This window comes from Adiantum capillus-veneris, chromosome 4 (genome assembly GCF_014529385.1).
Source record: "Adiantum capillus-veneris isolate H3 chromosome 4, ASM1452938v2, whole genome shotgun sequence".
NCBI lineage: Eukaryota > Viridiplantae > Streptophyta > Polypodiopsida > Polypodiales > Pteridaceae > Adiantum > Adiantum capillus-veneris.
In genome coordinates, this window is record NC_140934.1 from 65,024,223 (window position 1) to 65,049,061 (window position 24,839).

The following is a 24,839-nucleotide window of genomic DNA, read 5'->3' on the forward strand; positions in this document are numbered from 1 at the left end:
CGAGCATAGAAAGGAATGACTGCATAATCGCTGACATCTCAGTCTCCTCTGCAATCATCCACTGTAAACATGACCACTCAATCTGCTGTGACTCACTAGAGCTCTCATGCTCTAACTCCGTATGCATAGACTCTTGCACAACGTCCTCCTGTCGTGACTCACTAGAGCAAGACCGCTCTACCTGTCTATCCTGCATAGAAGTATCTCGCACAACTGACTCTCTGCTTTGCTCAGTCACTAGCAAAGCATGCATGTCTGACTCTGTCACCTCTCTGTGTGACTGCTCAAGTCGTGCCCCAACTGTGTGCACAACGAGTTCACTACTCTGCACTCCATGCAAAGCACCCTGCAACCCATGAGCAAAAGAGACTCGCCTGCTCTCTCGCTCTCTACCTGGCTGCATGATCACAGAGACAACACCGTCTCTCCCGTGATCCACATGCAATGGGTAACCTGTACCACTCCTGGCACCTCTCGCAATCACTAGCAAACCCAAATGCATCACAAAATCTCGCTCTCGTAGCGAAATCTGACATCCACAATCTCTAAGCTGACCAATCGAGATCAAACTCACTATCAAATCTGGTACATAGCGCACATGTCGTAACAAGTAAGATGCACCACTCGGTAATGACAGTCTCACATCTCCTGCACCTGCTATCGCATGCACCGATCCATCGGTCAAACGTACACTGCCAAGCATCCCGCTAGAATAGCTACAAAACCATGCACGATGCGACGTGACATGAAACATAGCATCTACATCTAGCAACCACTGCGAAGGGAGTGCACTATCCACATGTATAGCATCTCGTGCATAGCTCGAGGTAAAAGTGACATCCCCGTCACTAGTATACTTCGACACTACATCTGCCTCAACTGTCAAAGCAACTGAGTCCATGGCATCACTACATACATCTCTGAGACTGCCATGTCTCCTACGATGTTGCATACGACGAAAACAACGCCGTCTAACGTGTCTAGAATGACCACAATACCAACATATCACCTGTCGGTATACTCGTGAATGTACATGTCTCACACGAGTCCTTGATGACTCAGATCTATCATACATATCATGTAATCTGCGCCAAAGTGCTCTCGAAGTAGCCTCATACATAACAAGAGCATATACAGACTCCACAAGGTGCAAAGAGAGCGTAGATAGTGCCATTTCCTCTAGCTCCTGCCACTGATCGTCAGACATGTTTGAAGGTCTACCTGCATCACCACTCAATGGTCGATGCAACCCTCGCTATGTCAGTGCATCAAGCATACACTCTCTCCATGCCGCAAAGTCTGACCCATCAAACATGCGCATCTGTGAGAGGTCACAATCTGATCGATCACCTGTCTCTGCCATGAGCACAACTAGCAAGCTAGATAGCAAAACCACCTCACTAACAACACCTCGAAACTGTCTACAAATATGGCCAGAAACACAATGTAAAACCTGTGAGACACACTCCAAAATAGAGCTCCCGCAATGTCAATACAAGCTTCGCATGCTCTAGTATCACACTGCAATCTGTGAGCTAATCACCAAGCCCACACTGTGCGGTATCGATGCATACATACGCACAAATCTCCCACCTGCAGAGAACACCGCACACAAATGCTGAGTGCAACCCGCAATCTCTACCTAGATCACATAAATGATACGCATAAAACTCATGAGAAAATTTCGTCAGAGTTTCGACGCACAATGGCTATCAACACAAAATAACCATTCTCCTGCAAGCTCAATACAATGAGCAATCAATGCGCATCAAACTACACTCAACATACATGCATAAGCTCTGCAAAACTATGGCAAACAATGCTCGAGATCACAAGACTCTCCCACCCGAGAGCAAACCACTGTCTCAAGCAAAGAAAGATACACAACTCCTCACTCTTGCGAGAGTGGATACAAAAACACAAAACTGTGTCCAAACTGACAAAACCTGTCAAAGTGAGAGTAAACACTCGATCACAAACTATGGCGAGAATCTGGGAAAAATCCGACAAAATTTCCCCTGAAAACTGAGCAAAAAACTCAAGTACAATCTCTACCATAAACCATAACACTACTCAATGCCAATGAGTAGAAATGCTAAAATGGCTCCACATTTTCACATACAATGGCAATCCGCACTCAACGTACATCAACGGAGTGACTGCGCATAAGCAAACGCCAAAAGATTTGCAATCCGGAAACTTGATCAATGCGAAAACAATGCTCTCAAGAGAGCTTACCGGCACTTGAAAGTGCTCGCCAAAATGCATGTATAATGGGCATCAACCATGCGCCAGAAGCTCCACCTGTGTGCTCCAAAAAACTGCGTCTCTCAAGAGACCGCTTCGGTGGTGTGTAAACGCCTCCGTACTTCGTTGCCCAAGTCTACCAAAAAACCCTCAAACCACAAGCTTAACACAAGCTGCAATTGCATCTTCAGCTCAGAATTTATGCACTCAACATCAAGCATCTCCCGTGCTTCCAAAAGTGCATCAAACTCGCACACAATGCGACAACAGAAAATCTGGAATTTCTGTATACAGTCATTCTGAGCTGAATATCAGCAAAACGGTGAGAAATTTGCAAAAAGTTTCTTCTGCAAAGTTGTAGACCACGTCGAAACGGATGGGCCCAGAGAAGAGAATTCTCAGATCTGCATTCTACAAGGAGAAAAACGAATCTGAAAACAGTGCTGCTGCGCACACAGTTTTAGGGCAGCACCTTCACTTACACACAATCTTCCACACTCCTTTCTGAGCTTCCACAAGAGCATACATCACTCTCAACTGAGCTCACAAGCTCCCATTGCATTCTCACAAAGCTTCCAAGCTTTCTTAATCTCTCTACCGTCGAGAGCGAGCGAGCTATCGCCTCGAAGCTCTCAAAGCCGTCGTGCTCTCCGCGGTCACCATAGCTCTGATACCAATTGAAGGGGATCGGGGAGCACCACAGACGGAGAGTGAGAGAGAGAGAGAAGGAGACACACAAGTCCTTGATATGGGTGGGGAGACTCAAAGAGTGAGCAGCCCCCTATACACTTATGCTATGTATAAGGTATACAAGTCAGTGGGCGCCCAGACTCTGGGCGCCCGGGCAAGGCACAGGTGCCTATACCCCAACAGTTCCTACCCCATATTCTAGTGTGGGGTTCCAATTAGGGTTTCCTCTCTTCAAAAAGATGTGTGGGCTTGTCTATGAAAATGTTAAAGCTTTCGTGAAATGGCCTCGACAAAGAATTGAAAGAGGAAGAAAGTGTTTTTGAAAGTGCAAACATGCACTGTACCTGTGCAATTAGGAGCGAGGCTACACCAGATCATCATACACACAAGATTTTTGAGTTGATCTTGGTTCTTTTTCAGAGTGAAGCTTTCATGGCTAGAGTTTTGTTCATTTTAAGTGTGTCTTTAGCTTTGAATCTTCTATGACCCGCTTGATTTTGCTTGGAACTAGCCCAACGCTTTCTTAGCCTCATTGCGTACTTCTTGACATCGTAAACGGACACATGGCATGGTAATTTACGATTGATTAGATGAAGCAAAGTTTTCCATGAGGAGCCCACATATCCACCATGAGAGTGAGAGCGTGTGCCCACATACCCACCATGAGAATGAGAGCGTGAGCAAGTTACAAAACATTTAGAATGTAGATAAAGATGGATTATACCAGTTACATCTGTGAGGGATCGAATCCCTCACACATCCAAGTTTGTGGTGTACGTTTCCTGATTGAAAGTGGAAAAATAAGATTGTAATTCCGTAAAATTTGGACATTTTAGTTTTAAATCCTTGTAAATACCCTACATTTCCAGACTGCCTCTGACTAGTTTGCCCTTAAAAAAACATTGCCAAGAAAATGGTCTCTTTCGAGCACTGTTTTACCCCCTCATGACAAACTCCCACTGGGCGTGGTACACCAGCCATCAGCTCTCTCTCAACACGTCTCTCTCTCTCTCTCTCTCTCTCTCCCTCCCTCTCCCAATTTCTTCACCTTCCGGCCGCACAGTTTTCTTTCAGATGGTGGTCCTAAAACGCAATATCTGCCACAACCAGGGTCCAGCCTTACACACACCATCCACACAGAGGCCTCTTGAGGTCGCCCATCTCTCTCTCTCTCTCTCTCTCACGCGCGCGCGCGCGCGCGCGCCCGCTCGAGCCTGCTTGATGAATGAGGCCATGAAATTTCTTTCTTGCAACTGTTTAAGCAAGAACAAGGAGCGATGTGGGTGAACAAACGTGCAAAGCTGAAGAATTAGCAGGCCTCCTGCCAAACACCTGCATAGTTAGCAGCATGAATGGTTTGGGCAGCAAAGAAATTATACCCCTCACTGTCAGTGACCATGCCATGGAGCCTATGCAGCAGTCGCCACTGTCAGATATTCACCTCTGCGCAATCGATCCCTTCGGTGATGACATCCATGACATGGACTTGATCACTTCCTACTTTGACATTGATAACCAAGACCTTCTTCTATCTTGCAGTAGTGGCATGCCCTCCATCTCTACTCCCATCATTAACTCTAATGTCCTGTGCAATCAAGAGAATAATGGGTCCCAGCTTGATGATGATGAGCTTCCTCATGCAGACCATCCCCCAGCTTGCAAACTCATTACCGCGGCTAATGACGACTTAGCAGCGCATGATGACATTGAGGAGCACATCATTACTTCCCATTGCACTGCTGAGGATCATGGAGATGGTGTCATCAAAAGTGTAGACCTTTGCGAGGATCGCATTGAAGATGACAGGAGTTATGCACATAGGAAGAGTAGCACGCCATTAAAGGTAAGTGAATCAAATCATGCAGTGAAGAAAAGCTTACTACATGATGAGGATAAAGTGAAGAAGCAGAGGAGGATATGGCCAAGAGTGAGTGGTGAGAAGAGTGCATTGCTGCAGGGTGGGGACAACAGAAACCCTAGAACTACTGTCAAAGATGATGATGATGATGATACTCATGAAAGGCCTGAGATCCATATTGTCAGCGATGGTGATGTACCCCATGATAACACAACAATTGGGAAAAAGAGAAATAGTGGTGAGAGAGAAAGTCATGGAGACACTATGAAAGAAAGTAGGTATGGGACAATGCAGGGCTGTAAAAGCAAAGGCAATTTGAATCGGCTTGGGATGAGGAGTTTTTCAAGCGAGTCCTTGTTGAAGCCATCAATTGGTATCAGAAAGAGCCACTCTAGTAGCGAGGACGAGGGCAGCGATTTCGATCAATCTCGAAAGAGTCAGAGCCAACCCAGATCAAGGCTCCCTATCTCGAAGAGCTTGGTATCAGAAAGGACACGACGGCAGAAGTTGAATGAGAAGCTCTACACTCTTAGAGCCCTTGTTCCCAACATTAGCAAGGTATGCCTCCATCTCATGCATTTTTAAGATAACTAGTATAGCCGGCGGTTTCACCGCCTCTCTCTCTCTCTCTCTCTCTCTCTCTCTCTCTCTCTCTCTCTCTCTCTACGCGTCTCTGTGTTCCTGGACATTGCAAGCGACACCTGCCGGATTCAGGAGACGTTGACGCGTGGTGCAGGCGAGGGGGGGGGGGGGGGGAGAGGGGGGAGCGAGAGCGAGGGCGGGGGCGGAATTCCCTCCCCCTTTATCTATTAGTATAGATCTTCCAAACCTGCTAATCTTCTTTTAAAGGGTTGTAGCAATGTGATCTGCGGCTAGCACTTAATACACTCTTTTTAAACGCTTTCCATATGTAGGAATGCCATAGCCATTTACCAAAATAACCTTGAAATTTTTATGAATTCCCAAAAGACCCGTCAAATTTCAAAAAAAAAATTCAAAAGACCCTTCACAAGAAGATTTAGAAATTTTCTCATGCAGGAAAATGGAGTCTTTTTCATTGTTTTTCATACAATGCATAACATCATGAGCTTCTGCTCGAGAGGCACCACATACCTAGCTAGGCACGATTGGGGGCAGGGGACCCCGGCCCCCCACCGGGCCGGCGGTCCCTTGTCCCCAATCGTACCTAGCTAGGTATGCGGTGCCCTCGCCAAAGCTCATGATGTTGAGGTAAGTCACAATGTGAGAATTATTGTGAGAATCTGTCCAAACCTTCTTGTGCTTGTGCTCCATTTTTGGTATGACTGTTTTTTCCCCCCAAAGAAAATAGAGATTTATCTTCAAGTGTCTTGCACAAAAGACTATGGCAATAAGCTCATAAATATAGGCATTTGTGTATACAAATAATGAACCATTTCATCTCAAAACCCATAACACTTTGTAAGGGGACCCCCACACGGCATGTGGTAACTATTTTGAGTTACCTCCTCTGCCCTCTGTTTTGAGTTACCCCCTCTACCCTCCACGAACTTTGAAGTGCAGTTGCAAAGCAATGTTTTTACCTCTATCCTCTGCATGTGTGCATGACACAAAGTAGGTCACATCAATCCCATCCCTCTCGATTATCCCCCTCCATGTGGGGGTACATAAGATCCTAGTTCTATCTCTTCAATTGAGGGAGAACCAGTCTACCTATAAAGTGTTGTAAAGAAAAACATGTCTTTGGTGATGTTTGCAAATGACCAAAAACTGTCCTATGTAGTTGGAATATTGGAAAAAAAAAGGTGGTATTTTGGCATTTTTTGGAAAACTAGGAGGGATATTTCAATAATTTCGAAGGCCATTGTGACTTTTCACACTGTTTACAAAATCAGGAGATTTCTCTAACTTTTGGTGGAACAGTATAAGTGAACCCAATGAGCCCAAAATATGATCCTAGCTCCACAAAAACTTTGAATGGTTGTGTCGGCACGAATTTCAAGCAACCTATGAAGTTGCCAAAGTATCCTTGTATAAGAGGATGGGAGATGTGCGTGAGTCGTGACCTACCACTCAATTTCCTCTTTATAGAAATACAAAAACAAATGTCAACTATTTCACAGAGTGACCTACATGTACATATGACAATTCTTAATGGCCCTCTTACAATAAAAACAACGAAAAAAGATTTGCCACATGGCACTAATCAAAAAGCTTGATCGAATGGTCCACACTTGCTCCCAAGTGTTTCATGCTCTAGTAAGGCCTTCTGGAGGCCAAAAATGTATTGACACACTCAAAAAAATTATTTGTCTAGGTTTTTAGCTAGTTTCATAGGTCTTGCTTGGAAAAATTTATCATCAAGATTGCCAAAGAAGGAAACCCTGTGCTTAAACGAAATAAACTCAACATATTACTTTGCATATAGTAATGAGTATGTTGCCGCGATCTTGCGAGCAGGTCCTTTTGGAGGGTATCTGCTTCCGTTGATTATAGCTAGTCTCCCATACCTAGACACTGCACTTCCGTTGATTATTTTCTTGGGCAACTCAATTTAATTTATAGTTCAACAATGATTTTGGTCTCTTTCGGTCCATCCATTAAAAGTCACCTTGATTATATATTTTTAGATAAATTTGTTAGCATTCTGGTTGTGAACGCTAGGTTTGTATTTGAGCCACTTAAATCGCTTGGCACTTCATTCTATGAAATTGGCTTCAAGACTTGTTATTTTTCAAGAAACCATGAGCATATGATATCGTTGAGGTACTACTATATCGAGAAACATTTTAGTATACCATTTATCTCAAAAAATTGTAATTAAAAATAATAATAATAAAAAGTCACAAAACTTGCTTTTAAATCTGATAGCGTACATAGTTTTGAGGCCTAAAACAAGTTGGTAGTTGTCTTTTAAAAGAAAATAGTATACACATAAATTCTCATTGTCTACATTATTTATTTTTCAAAAAAATTCAATGTGTTTTGAAGGTTTTAAAGGGGTCTACAAGGTATCAAAATTTGTGACCAATTTTTGTTCGATTGTACCTTAAGGATGGCTCTTGCAGAATGATAAAATTATATGAGATTATTTATTTCTATTTTTTTCAACTCCTTACATGCTTTGAAAATAATCCTTATGATGAAGTTTTATGTAGTTCATGAGAATTAGAATTTACAAAAAGATTGATTAAAGCCACAAAACGGGCTTGTATTCACACGGCCTAGAGTTGTTATTAGTCAGCCAATTTTGATTCTTGTTTGAATGGTTGTACTAGATGGACAAAGCCTCAATTATAGGAGATGCTATTGATTATGTGAGAGACTTAAAAGAGCAAGTGAAAGACATGAAATTGGACATTGTTAAGCTAGAGGCATCCAAAGATGACATTGCGAATGGGCTCCCTCCTCGCTTCTTGGAGTACAAAGGGGTCCGTCAGCGTGGTTCCAATTATCAGACTAAGGAGGCATCCAAACCACTTCACCAAATTCTAGAGGTAACTCAAAGCAAGTTCTTTGATAAAGGAGCAATGCCTTGTGAATGTTACACAAGTGTGTATGGGTATGTGTTTTCCTTATTGCTCTCATCGACTTAACCAAAAGATTGATTAGCCTATCACGGTATATGTTTTCCTTATTGCTCTCGTTGACTTAACCAAAAGATTGATTACCCTGATCATTGAAACCCATATTTTGACAATTCAAAATTAAACCCAAATTGGTTTCTATTAGTTGATGCTTGTGATATATTCTTTTGTTTCATATTGCAAAGTGCAATTGGAAGGTAAGAAGAACTTCTGTAAGTGGATTTGGGCATGCACATTAAGTTTTTATTTTTCAAAAGCCGTAAGATTAAATGTGGCATGCCCTCTTTGGTTGTAATAGACCCTCTGTAGTTTTAAAGCCTAGCATACTAGGTAGATGCATGAGCCTAGCATAATAGGTAGGTAAGTTATGCCTATGGAGGATATTCTTATTTTCCCAAGTTTAGGCCCATTACTGACCTTTTTAATAATTACTATTCATAAGGTTAGCTACGATTAACTACGGCTCAAAGACTATATGTATATCCAGCGAAGGTGTTCTTTTGACAGCCAATCAAATCTTAACCGATTATAAATTGCGCCAATCCTAGGGCCTGAATGAATGCCAGAGAGAGAACTTGTCATGGAGACATGTTGGCAGAAGCCCCTCCTCCTTGTACTTTCCGATGGCACATATAATATAAAGGCTGACCAGAAATTAGTCTAGGTCCACTTCATTAAGAGCCTGGAGGCATCAAGTGTTTGGCCTACTATTAACTATAGAACTATGAGGGGGCAATACATGGCAAAGTTACTACATTTTCCTTAAACCACAGTTTTTTTCCTTTTTAAAAGAGGGTAGTAACCACACGTCATCTTAATCATATGATGTAGCCCACTGATCTAAGGTGCCCCCAGCGAGACAAGAGTAATGTGATGTTTGATGTAGGTATGCAGTACACATTTTGAAAAATAAATGTTGATGAGAATCTTATAAAATTCTCTCTCTTGTATGGTCACTATCCCTCTCTCTCTCTGGAAATAGAAGGCGTCTCTCTCTCTCTCTCTCTCTCTCTCTCGGATCTCACATCGAGGCCTCTCTCTGCGACGACGCAACGTGCAGCAAAGGCCTATGTGTCTTCTTCTTCCTCTCTCTGTCTCTCATGCGCAGCTGAGGCTGCTTCTTCTTCTTCTCCTCTCTGTGTGTGAGAATTGCAAAAGAGGAGGGGAAATTCATTGTAAGAATGTAGTTTGCAGAACTGCAGCCTGCATGAGGCAACATGGGGAGAGAATGGAGGCCTCTCCGTAGATGCAATGGAGTAGTCTTGCTTGGTACATGCATGCCTTCGTCCTGCTACCCTGCTTTTGGCTCTCGTGCTTTTCATCCGGCTCTGCACATGCAAAACCTCCTTGCCCTCCTGCTGCCCTTCATCCGATCACTCGGACTGCACAAGTCTTGTCATCTGGTCATGCTCGCACCATTCCCTTGGGGGCTGTATGGGCAGAAGAGACGGGCAGGGGGGGATGGAGAAGGCGGGTGCAGGAGATGGAAGAGACAAAGGGTGGTTCTAACACAAAGGGTGGGGAGGAGGTTGTAGGGGGATGGTTGGTGGAGGAATCTTGGTACTATTGATATTTTTAAACGAGGAGCCAGTATGTCCTGATGACAAGCATGAGAAAGAGGGCCTAATGTGAGCAATTCCCAACTGCACCTCTTTGAGGAGGGGGTAATTTACAAAAATTACACACCCTTTGTGTGGGGGGACGATAGTTCACACTTGTATCCATTCTAAAAACTCTCTTGAAAGGTTCATGCTCTTTTCTAGATTGCTTGTAAGGTTTCCCTCATTTTTTGAATTGCTTTGTCTAACAAGAAGTCATTGACACGAAATGCAACAATCTTACTCCATAGGCTCCACTCAAACTTGTGGGTAGAGATTTCTGCTCAAACTTGTTGGTAGAGATTTCTGTTGGCGTTTTAAATGGGGCTCTTTTGTATGTAAATACAAACGTAAATCCCTACTTTATAATGTATGTAATTACATTATAAAGTAGGGATTTTTAAACAACTTTTGTTGAACTCACGTTCTATATTTACATATTTATGACTGAACAAATCTTTCAAGAAGACAAAAAAATTGCATAAGACGCTATTTCAGCCAAAGTAACTGATTATTTTTTGTTATTTGTTGTTAACATCACAACACAGTTGGATGTGACACAGATGGAGGAAAAGATCTTTCAATTTCGAATCCACTGCAAGAAGACTCCGGGCGTTGTATTACAGTTAGCCCGTGCTCTTGAAGCTTTGGATATTGACATTGTGAATGGAAGTCTCTCAGCAATAAATGACCACATTCTACATATCCTTGTGATAGAGGTACTTGCACAATGTTTATATTTAATATTAATATGATGGTTATCTCATCGTTAAATAATTCTATTGGGGTTCTCTACAAAATGTCAAGAGATATAAAAATAGACAATAAGAGTAAATCCAAACTAGCAAGACATAAAACTTTGTATTTGTTAGAAAAACCTTACTTTTACTTTGGCATTGTGCAGGTTGGTGGTGCGCACCTCATAGGGAGTGAAGATCTTCGAGCAAGAGCTCTTGCAATCATACCAAAATTTGGACTTTTTCTTTGAGGAAGAAATCCACAAATTTGAGTTTTTTAGTGTAATATGGATGGATATATCATTTCACAAAAATCCAAAAACATTGGGCTTCATATTCATAGCCATCTTTTATCATCTCTATCTGCTATGCTTTGCCAAACGCACAATTGTGAGTGGATGTATTGAATTCTTGCAAAAGAAATGCAAAAAAAAGTCTTAAGCTTGTGTCAAGCCGTGAGGAATCTCATAATACATTGAAAAACTACATGGCCCGTCATGAGGTGACTTGCTACCCATGTCTTGGTTGGCCCACTTCGGATAGAATGGTGCTAATGGCCCTAATCCACTCATTCGAGTCCTTTCTTTTACCGAAGGAGACAATCAGTTCTTTGCTTTCCTATATAATCTCCGTGAAGCTAGTTGTTGAGAGAGCATTCTCAAACACCCGGTAGTTCTTGGCCTTCTAGGCTGAAGTAACAGAATCGAACAATTTGTGTGTGTACCAGCAATGCTCGACTTTTCATCACCTTCCCTCCTAAGAACAAGTCGTTCTTGAAAAATCCTATTTTGCAGGTCTTTTGCACCCATCTGCAAATATTTCTTGCCAAGCGACTTTTAGCGAGGCACTTCGTGAACATGTGAGGGAGGTCCTCACTAGTCGTTTGACAATCTGAGTATCTGTTCGAACCAATATCTTTGACTAGAATCTTCACTCTTGTCTATAATGCTCGCCAACACCTTCCACATAAAGATATTCATCCATATCATCCATTAAGGACCCCATATGTTATTTATTACTGCCACCCATCCATCTTGCCTTCAGCCAATGTTTTTCCCATTGCTTGATCCGGGGGGAGAACCAATCAGTTGAGATCATTAGAGTATGATAAACAGCCTTGGTTTACAGTTTAAATAAGTGTTTATCCGTAGTTCATTGCCAGGCTTTCCACTCGAATTTGGACTCGTAAATAGGCATACAAAAGTTGTCTAGACCTCTACTAGTCTGTTGTTCAACAATTCTTCTTCAGTGGAACTGAGGTGGAACTGGGTAGCTAGATGATCTACTCTTCCTAGCTTCGATTGTTGTTGTCAATTGAACCCTTTGTTGTTGATTTTTTCTGGTAATTTCTCTCGAGAATGGGTTGAGAAGGATCCTTCTTGCTTTAGAGTGCCAAGGAGACCAACGAGTAATCTCGTAAGCTCTCTCCACTCTAAAGCCTCTGTAGCTCTAGTACATTTTCATACCAACTCGTCCGTTGTGCCTCCAAGTCTAGTAGAACCTAGACCTGACAGGTCTTTGATTGCTCTACTCCAGTCTTCAAAGTCCTTTTGATTTCCGATAGAAAAGATCACTTCCTTGCTTTCTTGAATAATCTCGTCGAATCTTTCCATTGAGTCATCTTTTTCAAAGGTCTGCTTGTTCTTAGCTTTCGAAACCTGTCTACAGAAGCAGAAGTAGACAATCTGTGTGCATATTAGGATGACTTGGTTTTTCCAAACTTTGCCTCCCGGGAGCAAGTTGTTCTTGCATTTGCATACTTTGCCCGCTAGGCCCACCTTAGATGGACATTGTGGAAATAAGTGGAGGGACTCCTCACTCAGCGAGCAGCTTTACACTGTCCCATATATTTCTTGCTATCAACGCCCATATGGAATTAGGCCAATTTTTGTGCCATTGTTTATCGAGTGGGGAGAACCAGTCTGATTTGAGCATAAGCATGCAATATATTTCCTTACTTTGTGGTTTGGTGAAGCTTCTATTCCTAGGCTAGTGCCAGGCTTTCCAATCAAATTCAATCCCATAAATTGGTGAAAGCACAAGACTGAGCCCCTTGATGGTCTTCATATCAACAATCATCTTTTGTCGTTGAGATTGAATTGAGAGTTAAATTGCTCTATTTCTTTCCAACACAAATTGTCTTGGTCCCAAAATTGGATTAGGTAGGTGAGTTTATTGACCACTTCTCTCTAGAATGGACCTTCACATCCCACTTTGGAGAGCTAGGGGGACCAATGGGTTATGGAGTTTTTGAAGTATATGGGCTGACTCTCCCCATTCTAGTGCTAGTGCTATTGCTTAGCTTAAGTTTTGCCCATTGATATTGCGAACTCCAACTTCTTTCTAGCTGCCCCCCGAGAGAGAAGCTTCGCCTTCATGTCCCATGCCATGATTACCCATGCTTGGTCTTTTTTTTTTTGGTGCGATTTTGACCATGAGTTTCACACATTGAGCTTCGGCATGCACTGCATGGTTGAGGATTCCAATACCACCTTGCTCCTTGGGGCTAGCCACATATTCCCATTTAGCCCACTACGAGGGTACCGTATCTTTGGTGTTGTTTTTCCATAGGACATTTTTCACAGGTTTCATGAATTCTTTGCAGTCGTACTTAGCCATCTTGAGGAGGGGTGCGATGAATGACAAATATGGGATCATAAATGAGGTAATCACCTTCACCTTGTTATGGAAAGGGAGGAGTGCAATCTCCTACTTCACACTTTGCTTTGAATTTTGTCGAGGGCCCACTAGAACCTTTGTTTGTGATTCGTTCCCACCCCCAAAGAGACTCCAAGATGGTAGAAGACCTTTCCTTTTGAGACAATCTTTCTTGACATTTCAGAAGAGTAGGCCGTGCCAATTTTGGTTTCATTTGTGTTAAAGAGAATCTTAGGAGATGCCTTCAATGGGTTTGAAATGAAAAAGCGAGGAGCAGTGATGTTGAGGAGAGAGAAAAAGGGAGATGCCAAGTGTGTGGGACAATGCGCATACACGTCCACTATAAGAGAGAGGGGGAGGCAGTCAAGAGTAGGGGTTCGTCAAGTTTTCAATGAGCTGCGATCAGGGTTGAGCAGACTGGAGGCGATTTCCTTTATTAGAGGGCCCTTAGGTGATGCCCTCCTTTTGGGAAAAGGAGCTTGTGAATGGCAGGCAAGTAAGAGCGGAGCGAGCACAGGTGCGGATTAGGAGGGCTATCGAGAGTTGGGGCGCAAGTTACAGACGCTCTCTCTCTTGTTTGTTTGCAGGGGTGGCGGATTTGTGGACATGCAGAGTCTCTCTCTCTCTCTCTCTCTCTCTCTCTCTCTCTCTGGGTTTTCGAAGAGTGTAGCATGCTGTAGGTCATCGCGATAAGGACAAAAGGCAGGTACTGGGTGGGCTTTGGCAAGCGCAAGCATGGCAAGGCAATGAAACAGGACTCGGGCGGGGGGGCTAACCTGCAATGTGCAGAGCCACGCGTAGCCAAGGGCGGGTGTTGTGTGTATGCGCGGGAACGAGGGGGAGAGCAGAGCCTACGCTTTTGACGAGGCGTGTATTTGCTTTCTTTGTGAGGCAGGGCCCAGGTTTGTCTCTCTCGCTCTGATTTCTCTCCAGGACAGACGAATGCTGGACTCTCTCTCTCTCTCTCTCTCTCTCTCTCTCTCTCTGTGTGTGTGTGTGTAGAAGGGATGGAGGGTATATGGGAGTAAAGCAAATTTTCATTGCAATGCAGGGAGGGTTGCATATGGAGGGCGTACTGAGACGGAGAGTGGATGTAGCCACCTCACCTCGCGAGCTTGTGCGCGCTGCCTTCTGGGCGCAGGGGTCGATAGTGCGAGTGACCTCAGCTTGCAATTCAGCAATTGTAGAGCCATATATGGAAGCTATGTTGCAAGGAAAAGACGACGAGACCGACGCACATACAAGGACAGAAGGGGTAGGGGGGCCGCACGTGATGGAGACTTTTCCTTTAGGCTTTGGGATTGTGGGATTTAAAAAGGAATCTAAAAATTAATGGATTTGTGAATCGTAGAGCGAGTAGCTTGATCTCTCCACATTACATTTTTATATGGAGGCTGTGGCAAAAGTTTGAACAATCTTCGAAGCCTTCCTCAGCATTTGAGGGATAGATTTTAAGACCCAGGGCTGGATTTAAGAAATGATTTCTTCTTATGCGCACATTTTGATATGGAACTACAAATTAGTAAGGTCTTGAGTTAAAGAAAGCATTACTTCTAGGGCTTGGCTTCACATAAGGCAAGGAGTAGGGGTGGAGTGGGGAACCCTTGCTATACCTAGGGGGTATTCTGAGGGAGGGACTGTGGTTGGGCAGGGCTCCCCCTTTTGGGGAGTCTTGGCCCTTGTGAACCCCTTCTTTTCGGATCCAAGGTTGCATGGTGGCCTCCTTGCATCGTGTAATAGAAACACTAATTGCCTGACAATTGTGGGAGCTCGGGGAGCACCACTAGGAGGGGTGGGACTTCTTGGGTGGTGTAGGCATGACTGATTTGGGTGACGGACTCGCCTTTGTTGTCCCTCCTACTAGCTCATGAACACCGACCCTTGTTTGATGCAGGGCCTACCAAATGGCTCAATGGGTGTTCGAGGCTGCATGGGTGGGCTTTTATTCTAGAAGGCGTCAGTCACCTTCACTGGTGTTGTGGAGCCTTTATTGGTGTTGTGGAAGTTGCTGGTGGTTTTTGGCTTTGGTGCAGGGGTGATGTTCTTTTTCTTGGAGGGGTTGATGAAGTGGGAAAGGCTTGGGTCCCCTAGCTCGTTCGTAAGAAGATTCTCTGTGATCAACATCCTCTTCTCGATTGGAAAACTTCATGGTAGACATGGGCCTCGAAGTGGCAGGTCCTCTTTCATGGTGGCATCCTCATGTCATCCTGTTGTAGCCTACTTTATGATTTGTTTTCCATGGCTTAGTATGAGCATGGACTGTTCTAATTCTTCTTGGGTAATATAGAGGTAAGAAAAATGTCACATTTTTTCTTATTTGATTGATGGAAGTCCAAAATTATATGGAAATTCATGACTAATTTGATTATACACATATTATCTCATATGATGGAAATAGATTTCACTCTAGGGACCATAAAAATGCAACATTTGATGTGTATTGCTGTTCAAGGAGAAAAACACGTTCTTAATTCCTTTTAACGCATAAGCATGGGCTATGCATAAATTTGCTTGCTTGTGAGACTACATATTGAATATATGGTCTAGTAATACATGCATAAATTAAGCAAACAAAAGCCTACTAATAGAGAGTGACATCAAAGTACTCTGAGCATCATGAAGACTAAACGTCAAATGTATATCCATATGAGTGGCTCAGTGGCAATAGATTATAGGCGTGTCGTCTTCCAAGACAAACCTACATAGCAATATGTCTCAATGTACTTTGTTCGACATAGCAACACCTTCATGAAAATGCTTAATATGTATGCCAAATATATAATGAAAAACCCCAAATTTGACATTGTAAAAGAGGCATGGAAATCAATTGTAAAATCAATAATGTTTCCCTTATTTGCTCCAGTGAGAAAGATGTCATCAATGTAGAGACGATGATCAAAGTTACATTTTCAGAATGCTTTATATATGAAATGTTCTCAAGACTCTTTCCTAAAAATTATATGCATCCACATAAGCATGTATCTTCTCGTGTTAAGCATGTGAACCTTCCTTCAAAACATACAAATCCTTTTTCGACCGCAAAGACTTCTTCTTCATGAAAATCTCTATACCTTTACATTCAATTCAATTGATGTACATTCCAACCATTGTGTCCAAAAGTGTACGAATGGCAAGCATACAAAGTGAGAGGAAAAGTTTGATCAAAACCAATGTCTCTCTCTTTAGCATAACCTTTGATTGCCAAAAGTCTAGCCTTATAGCGACAAGCACTGCCATCGTGTCCATACCTATGCAAACAATCCCACTCGCCTTATCTACTTCTACTTCTATTATATCTAACGCACGTTGAAAGTGGTTTGCCACATGACATAAGGAGAGAGATTGGAAGCCAAGGCAAACAAAGACAACATTGGATTGGTCACCAAGAGAAGGGTTGTCTCTTTCTTCCCTCTCTCTCTCTCTCTCTCCCCTTAAAACAATATGGAGTTTTTTTAAGGCCAGTGTGCAAGTGGATGCGTACCCATTTGTGTGTATGTGAGAGAGGGAATAGATTTTTTTGTATATTGCTATAGGTTGTAGGTCCTCTCTCTCTCTCTCTCTCTCTCTCTCTCTCTCTCTCTCTCTCTCTCTCACACACACACACACACACACACACTAGAAAAAATATGAACCCTCTAGGGATCCTTTGGGATTAAAGCTAATTAGAGGCCACTCAATAAGAAAAGGGTGATGGATACACTCTATGCCTTCAAAAAAGTAGGGGGACAAAGTAATCTTACACTTCTTAATGGCCTCTTACTCGGGAGGGGGGGGGACGCACTTGGAATCTTCAAGTTTCTCTCCTTTTTTATCTGGTTATGAAGATATTTTTAAAATCAAATTTTATCTTCTTTAAACCCTCTATAAACCTATTTTATGGTCAGAAAAGCACTTTTTGACCTCCAAAAGTCAAAACGTGCACCAAAAAACCATAATATCCAAAAAAATTCAAAAACTTTTGAAGCATCATTTTCTACTCTCCAAAGGTCCCCCAAAACTATTCCATATCTAAAAAGTGATTTTCTCTCTGTAGAACCTTTTTTCAAAGCCCTCCTTGGTTGGAACCTTCACACTCCACCTCTACTTCAACATTATTTCTCCTCTATTATCTCTATTGCAGCAACAAAGAAATTCCTCTCTCCTCCCCTCCCACCTCCCATTGCCACACCAAGCAAGGATCATCCACCTTCTTCTATCTCCATTGCGGCACCAACCACGCTTCTCCCCCTCTCTCTGCCACTTCCACCTCCCATTGGTACACCAAGTAAACTCATTTCCTTTTATTGGACCTGCATTGTAGCAACAAGTAAGGTTCTCCTCTTCCTCCTAATTTCTTTTACTCACCCATGGCAAGCTCTACTCCGCAAAGGCGGTCAAAAGATGAGGTCACAACACTTGCATACCACAACACAAGAGGTATAGATGGTGAGTGGGTGCCACAAGAGCTCACTAAAAGTGCTTGGATATACATGCAGTCATCTACTATTGGTCCTCACCATGTTGGACCGTGAAAACTTGGATCATCATTGGAAAAGAAAACTTATTGTCTTCAAAAATCGCAAAGACAAGGGGACCGTAGCCATTGTGAAACATGCTTTCTTAATGTCAAGCATGCAATTACAACAACAAGCTCTATTCCTAGCATTGTAAGTACATGTTTTGAGAATACAAAGCTGGGTGTGAAGTCACATTGGGATGTTTTTATGGCTTCACAATTATGATTTGGCATGATTTTGCAGTCATATTTCCATCTACATTGGTGGAGGGAGGAGCAGCCACTTCATAGCCTCTCCGACACATCAATGCTATACATGCAGATATTTGAGCAACAATTTTTGCACACCTTTCTCTAGTCAAGTTGGTTCAAAGAAGAATTTTCTTCTATTCTCATTCCTATATTGTACCTCCTTCTACACAAGGTTATGGGGAGTTTGAACCCATCAAAGTATCTTCCTTAATAAGTGTGGAGTGGCCACAACCAGATTTAGGGTCGGTAGCATCTTCCAAGCAAAAGATGTCCAAAACTCCTTGAAATATTCTAAAGCTTCAAGGTTTGTGAGATTGAGTTAGTTTACCTTCTTCCTCGAGGACACCATCTACAAGGGAAAGTTGGATCTTCACACCTTCTTCACTCATCTCCCTGACCTTGACGCCACAGTTTCCCTCCACATGGACGCATTTATTGGATTTCATTGTTCATGGAGGAGCACATCATAAAATATGCTATAACTATCCCCCCAAGCCACACAAGCGAAGGTTGTGGCGGAAAGGATACCTACTCCAGTGTTAAACCCCCTCTAATGAGCCAAAGTTCGTGGATGTGATGAAGTCATGCATCGACTTGGATACCAAGGGCAATAGAGAGGAGGAGGACAAGGAGAAGGAGGTGAATTATACCCTAATTTCAAAGTTGTATGTACTAACCTTAATTATCTTTTTCTTAGCCTTGATTGGTATAAGACATCCTAGATCTTGATGAGTTTACAACATGGACGTGCGGCAAGTGGACGACCTTTAGAGCATAGTCCTCCATTGCACATTAAAGGCTTTAAAGGGTTCCAATGAGAATTTAGATGCATAAAAATAAACAATTAAGTTCTTTATCTCAAAGAGAAAAAAGAGGACACATGTCCCAAGTGATATAATTAAATATTACTAGAGAGAGAGAGAGAGATGCGGATCAAGCATGAGAGGGGGGTATACTATACCATACACACACACACACACACACACACATTCTCTCATTGTGTGGAGTGCAAAGTGCAAGAGCTTCATCTCCTTCTCTAAGCTTGTTGAGAAGTGGAGAGCCTACATCAACACTCTTGGCTATGGAATGCAAATCCAACCAAGAGCCATGCTTCAATGCTTAAGCTTGTCATCTTCTTCATCTTCATTACTATGTTATGATGCTATGCTAAGCAAGAAGACTAATGATAAGTGAGGAACTATTTCTTTCTGCTATGGATGATTCTTCTTCCTCTTCCCTACCCTCATTCCCCGCTAACTCTCTCCACCTTTGAAGGTGTTTGGGGCCTTGGGACTGAGGCTTGAGATAATTAATGATTTTTGTAAAGTTGATGTTAAGCTCGTGATGTATGAAGCTTTCCATCTTCATAGCATCACCAAGGTCACAAGGAACACAAAGATTGTATTGTAACAAGTCTCTCTTGATGGGAGAATCTATAATACAAACGCCTTTTGGAGGGGGGACCGGCTCCAAGTAAATCCGGTCCTCAACTATTATCATGTTCTTTAATACTCTCTCTTGCAAAAGTATTGTTCATGCCAAGCTAATTAAGTACTATGTTCATGTTGCTACCATCAATTAAGTTCACCCTCTATGTTCTCAAAGTGATCTCACAAAAATTCTCATTCTAATTCTCTTAATTCTACTATTCTCAAAGTTCATATGCCATTTCCATTACAAGGCCAAAAAAGACAAAAAGGAGGGATACCTTTTTTGGACTTGTCGGCACCCCTAGACACCACAAAACCTCAGGTACTGCTTGAATTCAAGTGTCCACACAGCACTTCACCCCCCCCCCCCCCTTGCTCGCGCTGGAGCCAAAGCTAGTTTGGTGCATAAACACTTGAGCTTAAACAAGATATGTGCTTTTGTAGTGTCTTGAGGTGCATACAAGGCCAAAAAGGGTAAAAGGGGGGTGGCCACAAGGGTGCATAGATAGGTCAAACTGGACCCCGTATGGTTGATTTGCACGCCCTTGTGGTCACTCCCTTTTTTACCTTTTTTGGCCTTGTCTGCACCCCATGACATCAGAAAAGCTCAGATACTGCTTGAATTTAATTGTTCATGCACAAACACACCCCCTTTCCCCTTCAGGATCGTGGACCCAAAGTTTATTCAATACACAGAAGCTAAAGAGCTTAAATTATTTTGGATACAGAAGATAAAAAACTCTCAATCCTTTGATCATTGTCAAAAAGTTTGGATACAAAAGTAGGGTAGGTGATACAAAAAGATAGGTTTGACTTCAGCTAATGCTCAAAGTCCTGCCTCAATCGGCGTACAAGCTACCTGTCCTTTGGTTGTATTGTCACTCTCTTTGCATGTATGGTGCAGAGGTTGGTATCCTCCAACATAGAGATTATGTGGGCATGTATAAGTTCTTGAATCACCTCCAGTGCCATTGCTTGCATTCTGTACTGATTGCCATAGCTTTGGAGCACCTCCTTCACTGTGCGACCAAAGAGGGCTCGTCAAATGAGCAACTCGATTGTCTTTTGGTAGTGCCAGATTTTTGCAAATGACCCTTACTATTTTGCGATGATGATGAGGTTATCTAGGGGGCACTTCCACATTTGCTGGTGGGCGGTGCTTGGGTTTCTTTAACAAATTTGATTTGCAATGATTTATATGCTTTGACGCAGGTGGTGCCACATGCTCCAGCTCCTCATCGTCCTCCTCTCCCTCTTGCCTCCCGATCTTTTAATGTAGGAAGAGTTCCTCCACCACGAGGTAGTGTCTTCCTCACCACCGGCACCCAGTGGGTGCGCGGTATATCAGCACGGTCCCATGGGGGCTCTGTCTCTGACTCACTCTCTGTATGCACCACTCGAGATCCAGGTGGTCTTGCTTGAGATTGTTGGTGTGGTGGCTATTCCTTGTCACTCACCAATGATGATTCTAACGCTTCTTCTTGCCATTGCTCAACACATTGCTTAAATCTATAACATGGTGTCTGCTCCAGTTCCTACCGTCACGATTTTTGCTCTTGTGCCTGACTACCTTGCCCAGTGCTTGAAGAGCGCCAAGAACGGCTAGGTGTTCGTGGGCGTTTTCTTGTGCTTTTAAGCCACACCGACTTCTCTCATCCTTGAAGAGTGTTCTTGTTAGCAAGTGGATGCACTTTGTGTAAAGAATGAGGATGCAAGAGAGCTACACAAGACAAGCACAAAGCACACAAAGATGGAAAGCTTCTTCTTCTTCTTCTTCGCTAAGAAAAGAAAGTACAAAATGACTAAATGCTAAAGCTGAAAAATAGCACATATGTACATGCGGTCACTAAGTGTGAACTCACTAGAAGCGTACTAGGCTGACACTATAAGTGTGGTCCAGCTATAGAATCACTGGCAGAGATCCTCCGTGTCGGTCACCTAATGCGCCAGTGAGTAAATGCCGTAAGCGGCCAAGACCCGTAGTGGATGCCAGCTCAAGATGTAGAGCTCGACATCTCAACACTCCCCCCTTGAGCTCTGCATATTGCAGAGTCCAAGCATAGTCCGGAAACGTTGAAGCTTCTCAGCTCCGAGGGCCTTGCTAAAGATATCCGCTATCTGCTCCTTTGTGCTGACGTAGACCAAGTCGATGTCGCCCGCCAACACTCGCTCTCGAACGTAGTGGTAATGGACCTCTATGTGCTTGGTCCTGGCATGGAACACTGGGTTCCTAGCCAACTGCATGCTGCTGAGGTTGTCACAATGGATGACAATCTGTTGGTCCACCTACACTCCCAAGTCCTCAAGTAATGTGCGTAGCCAAGCTACCTCGCACGCCGCAACTGCTGCACCTCTGTACTCGGCCTCTCTGCTTGATAAAGCAACCATAGGCTGCTTTTTGCTGCTCCAAGTAACATCAGCACTCCCAAAAGACAACATGAAGCCACTCGTAGATCTCCTATCAACAATGCTACCTGCCGAATCTGCATCTGTATGAAGGGGATCGGGGAGCACCACAGACAGAGAGTGAGAGAGAGAGAAGGAGACACACACACGATGTGGGTGGGGAGACTGTGAAGTGGCAGCTCCCCCTATACAGTATACTCACTATAAGTATAGGGTAACAGTGGGCGGGCGCCCATGACCTGGGCGACCAGTCAAGGCACATAGGCCTTAACCCCAACACCCTCCCACTTAAAGGCCAATGTGCCTTTAAGCAAGATCTACTAGTGTGCAACTAATAGAAGGTGAGAGATTCTCTCAACCTATGCCCATTGACTCTCGATGAGCTAGTGCATCCAGCTCTACTGATAGACAAACATCCCACTGCGGAAGCCACACAGAGCTAGCTCCAAGCTCTGCAAATAGTCTACAAGAGCTCATGCACTCCTGCAAGTATCGGTCCAATACGTGCAAATCTCCCCTATGCTCTATGCCAAGATCAATCATCGAACAACTAATCAACCCTGCTACAAATGCTCCCACTGCAGCTGCTATGTCGGGCCTCGAGATCAGCATCTCGTACATGAGGACACCGAACGTAGATGCAACCCTAGCAACCTCTGCCACCTCCAACTCAAAACTCAACTCATGGCAATCCTGTCCCCTATCATAGAGACCACGGCACTCTGACTCCGAGCTCTGGAGTGACTCCTCGTGCCCACCACATATCACATGTGTACCAAGAGTATCCATATGTCCTGAATCTGCATCAACCTCTGGCATAAGCATATCAAGAAATGACTCCACAATAGCCAACATCTCAGCATCCATGTGAGTCATCTCTGTCATCACCTCTGATGACTCATCCTGCTGTGACTCACTAGAGCTGTCCCACTCTACCTGTGCATCCGTAGACGCAACCTGCACAACAAGGTCACTGCTCTGCACTCCATGCAAAGCATCCTGCAACCCACAAGCAAAAGAGACTCGCCTGCTCTCTCGCTCTCTACCTGGCTGCATGATCACAGAGACAACACCGTCTCTCCCGTGATCCACATGCAATGGGTAACCTGTACCACTCCTGGCATCTCTCGCAATCACTAGCGAACCCAAACGCATCACAAAATCTCGCTCTTGTAGCGAAATCTGACATCCACAATCTCTAAGCTGACCAATCGAGATCAAACTCACTGTCAAATCTGGTACATAGCGCACATGTCGTAACAAGTAAGATGCACCAGTCGATAATGACAGTCTCACATCTCCTGCACCTGCTATCGCATGCACCGATCCATCGGTCAAACGTACACTACCAAGCATCCCGCTAGAATAGCTACAAAACCATTCACGATGCAACGTGACATGAAACATAGCATCTGCGTCTAGCAACCACTGCGAAGGGAGTGCACTATCCACATGTATAGCATCTCCTGCATAGCTCGAGGTAAAAGTGACATCCCCGTCACTAGTATACTCCGACACTACATCTGCCTCAACTGTCAAAGCAACTGAGTCCATGGCATCACTACATACATCTCTGAGACTGCCATGTCGCATACGACGAAAACAGCGTCGTCTAACGTATCCAGAATGACCACAATACCAACATGTCACCTGTCGGCGTACTCGTGAATGTACATGTCTCACACGAGTCCGTGATGACTCATATCTATCATACATTTCATGTAATCTGCACCAAAGTGCTCTCGAAGTAGTCTCATACATAACAAGAGCATATACAGATTCCGTAAGGTGCAAAGAGAGTGTAGATAGTGCCATCTCCTCTAGCTCCTGCCACTGATCGTCAGACATGTTTGAAGGTCTACCTACATCACCACTCAATGGTCGATGCAACCCTCGTTGTGTCAATGCATCAAGCATACACTCTCTCCATGCTGCAAAGTCTGACCCATCAAACATGCACATTTCGGAGAGATCATAATCTGAGCGATCACCTGTCTCTGCCATGAGCACAATATAGCAAACTAGAAAGCAAAACCAACTCACCAACAACACCTAGAAACTGTCTACAAATATGGCCAGAAACACAATGTAAAACCTGTGAGACACACTCCAAAATAGAGCTCCCGCAATGTCAATACAAGCCTCACTTGCTCTAGTATCACACTGCAATCTGTGAGCTAATCATGAAGCCCACACTGTGCGGTATCGATGCATACACACGCACAAGTCTCCCACCTGCAGAGAACACCGCACGCAAATGCTGAGTGCAACCCGCAATCTCTACCTAGATCGCATAAATGATACGCATAAAACTCCTGGGAAAATTTCGCCAGAGTTTCGTCAGTAAAACGGCCACAAAACCAGTAACCAAACTGACTGCACGCTCAAAACCATGAGCAACCAAAGCGCATCAAACCGCACTCCAAATGCATGCACCAATCTCCACACTTTGCATACATCATTGCAAACACCTGCAAATCTAGTACACAAATATCTGCTCTACCTGTGACTGCCAAAAAACATGCTCGAGGCATACATTGCCGAGCTCAAAATGCAATCACATTAGTCTCCCTGAGCATCAAACCACATAAGGCATACATCGTATCCTCCCACCTGTGAGGAAACTTACAGCAAATATCAGTCTCACATCTGAGAGCAAACCATGTGTGGAATCCTCGACACACAATAAACAACTGCTGCTGCAGAAAATTCAGCGTTCAGAATTTTAAAATTCTGATATGAAGAGCGCGTCCGGAGCGTGCCAAAACCCCAAGGTAGACTCCTGGATCACATGTATCCAAGTCCGGGTGTGAAAGCTATGCCAAAAACCTTCGTTTCGACCCAAAAACGCAGCATAAATTGCCAAAAGAGGGCTGAAAAATGCAGCTCCTCAACCGTAGCT

The 24,839-nt window shown here is 43.7% G+C and overlaps 1 protein-coding gene across 3 annotated transcripts; it reads left to right on the top strand.

The window, feature by feature from the left end:
* Positions 1-4,007: 4,007 nt before the first annotated feature.
* On the top strand, positions 4,008-11,148 carry LOC147459318 (uncharacterized). 3 transcript variants are annotated; one of them, XM_086510608.1, is made up of 4 exons: positions 4,009-5,353; positions 8,053-8,271; positions 10,523-10,678; positions 10,864-11,148. In XM_086510608.1, exons 1-4 carry the CDS (start codon positions 4,286-4,288, stop codon positions 10,945-10,947), a joined length of 1,527 nt encoding a protein of 508 aa, XP_086366734.1. In that variant the 5' UTR covers positions 4,009-4,285; the 3' UTR covers positions 10,948-11,148. The 3 variants fall into 3 exon arrangements, with proteins under 3 accessions (XP_086366735.1, XP_086366734.1, XP_086366733.1); XM_086510607.1 differs by having other exon boundaries at positions 4,011-5,353; positions 10,508-10,678; XM_086510609.1 differs by lacking the exon at positions 8,053-8,271 and having other exon boundaries at positions 4,008-5,353; positions 10,508-10,678.
* The last annotated feature ends 13,691 nt before the right edge of the window (positions 11,149-24,839 follow it).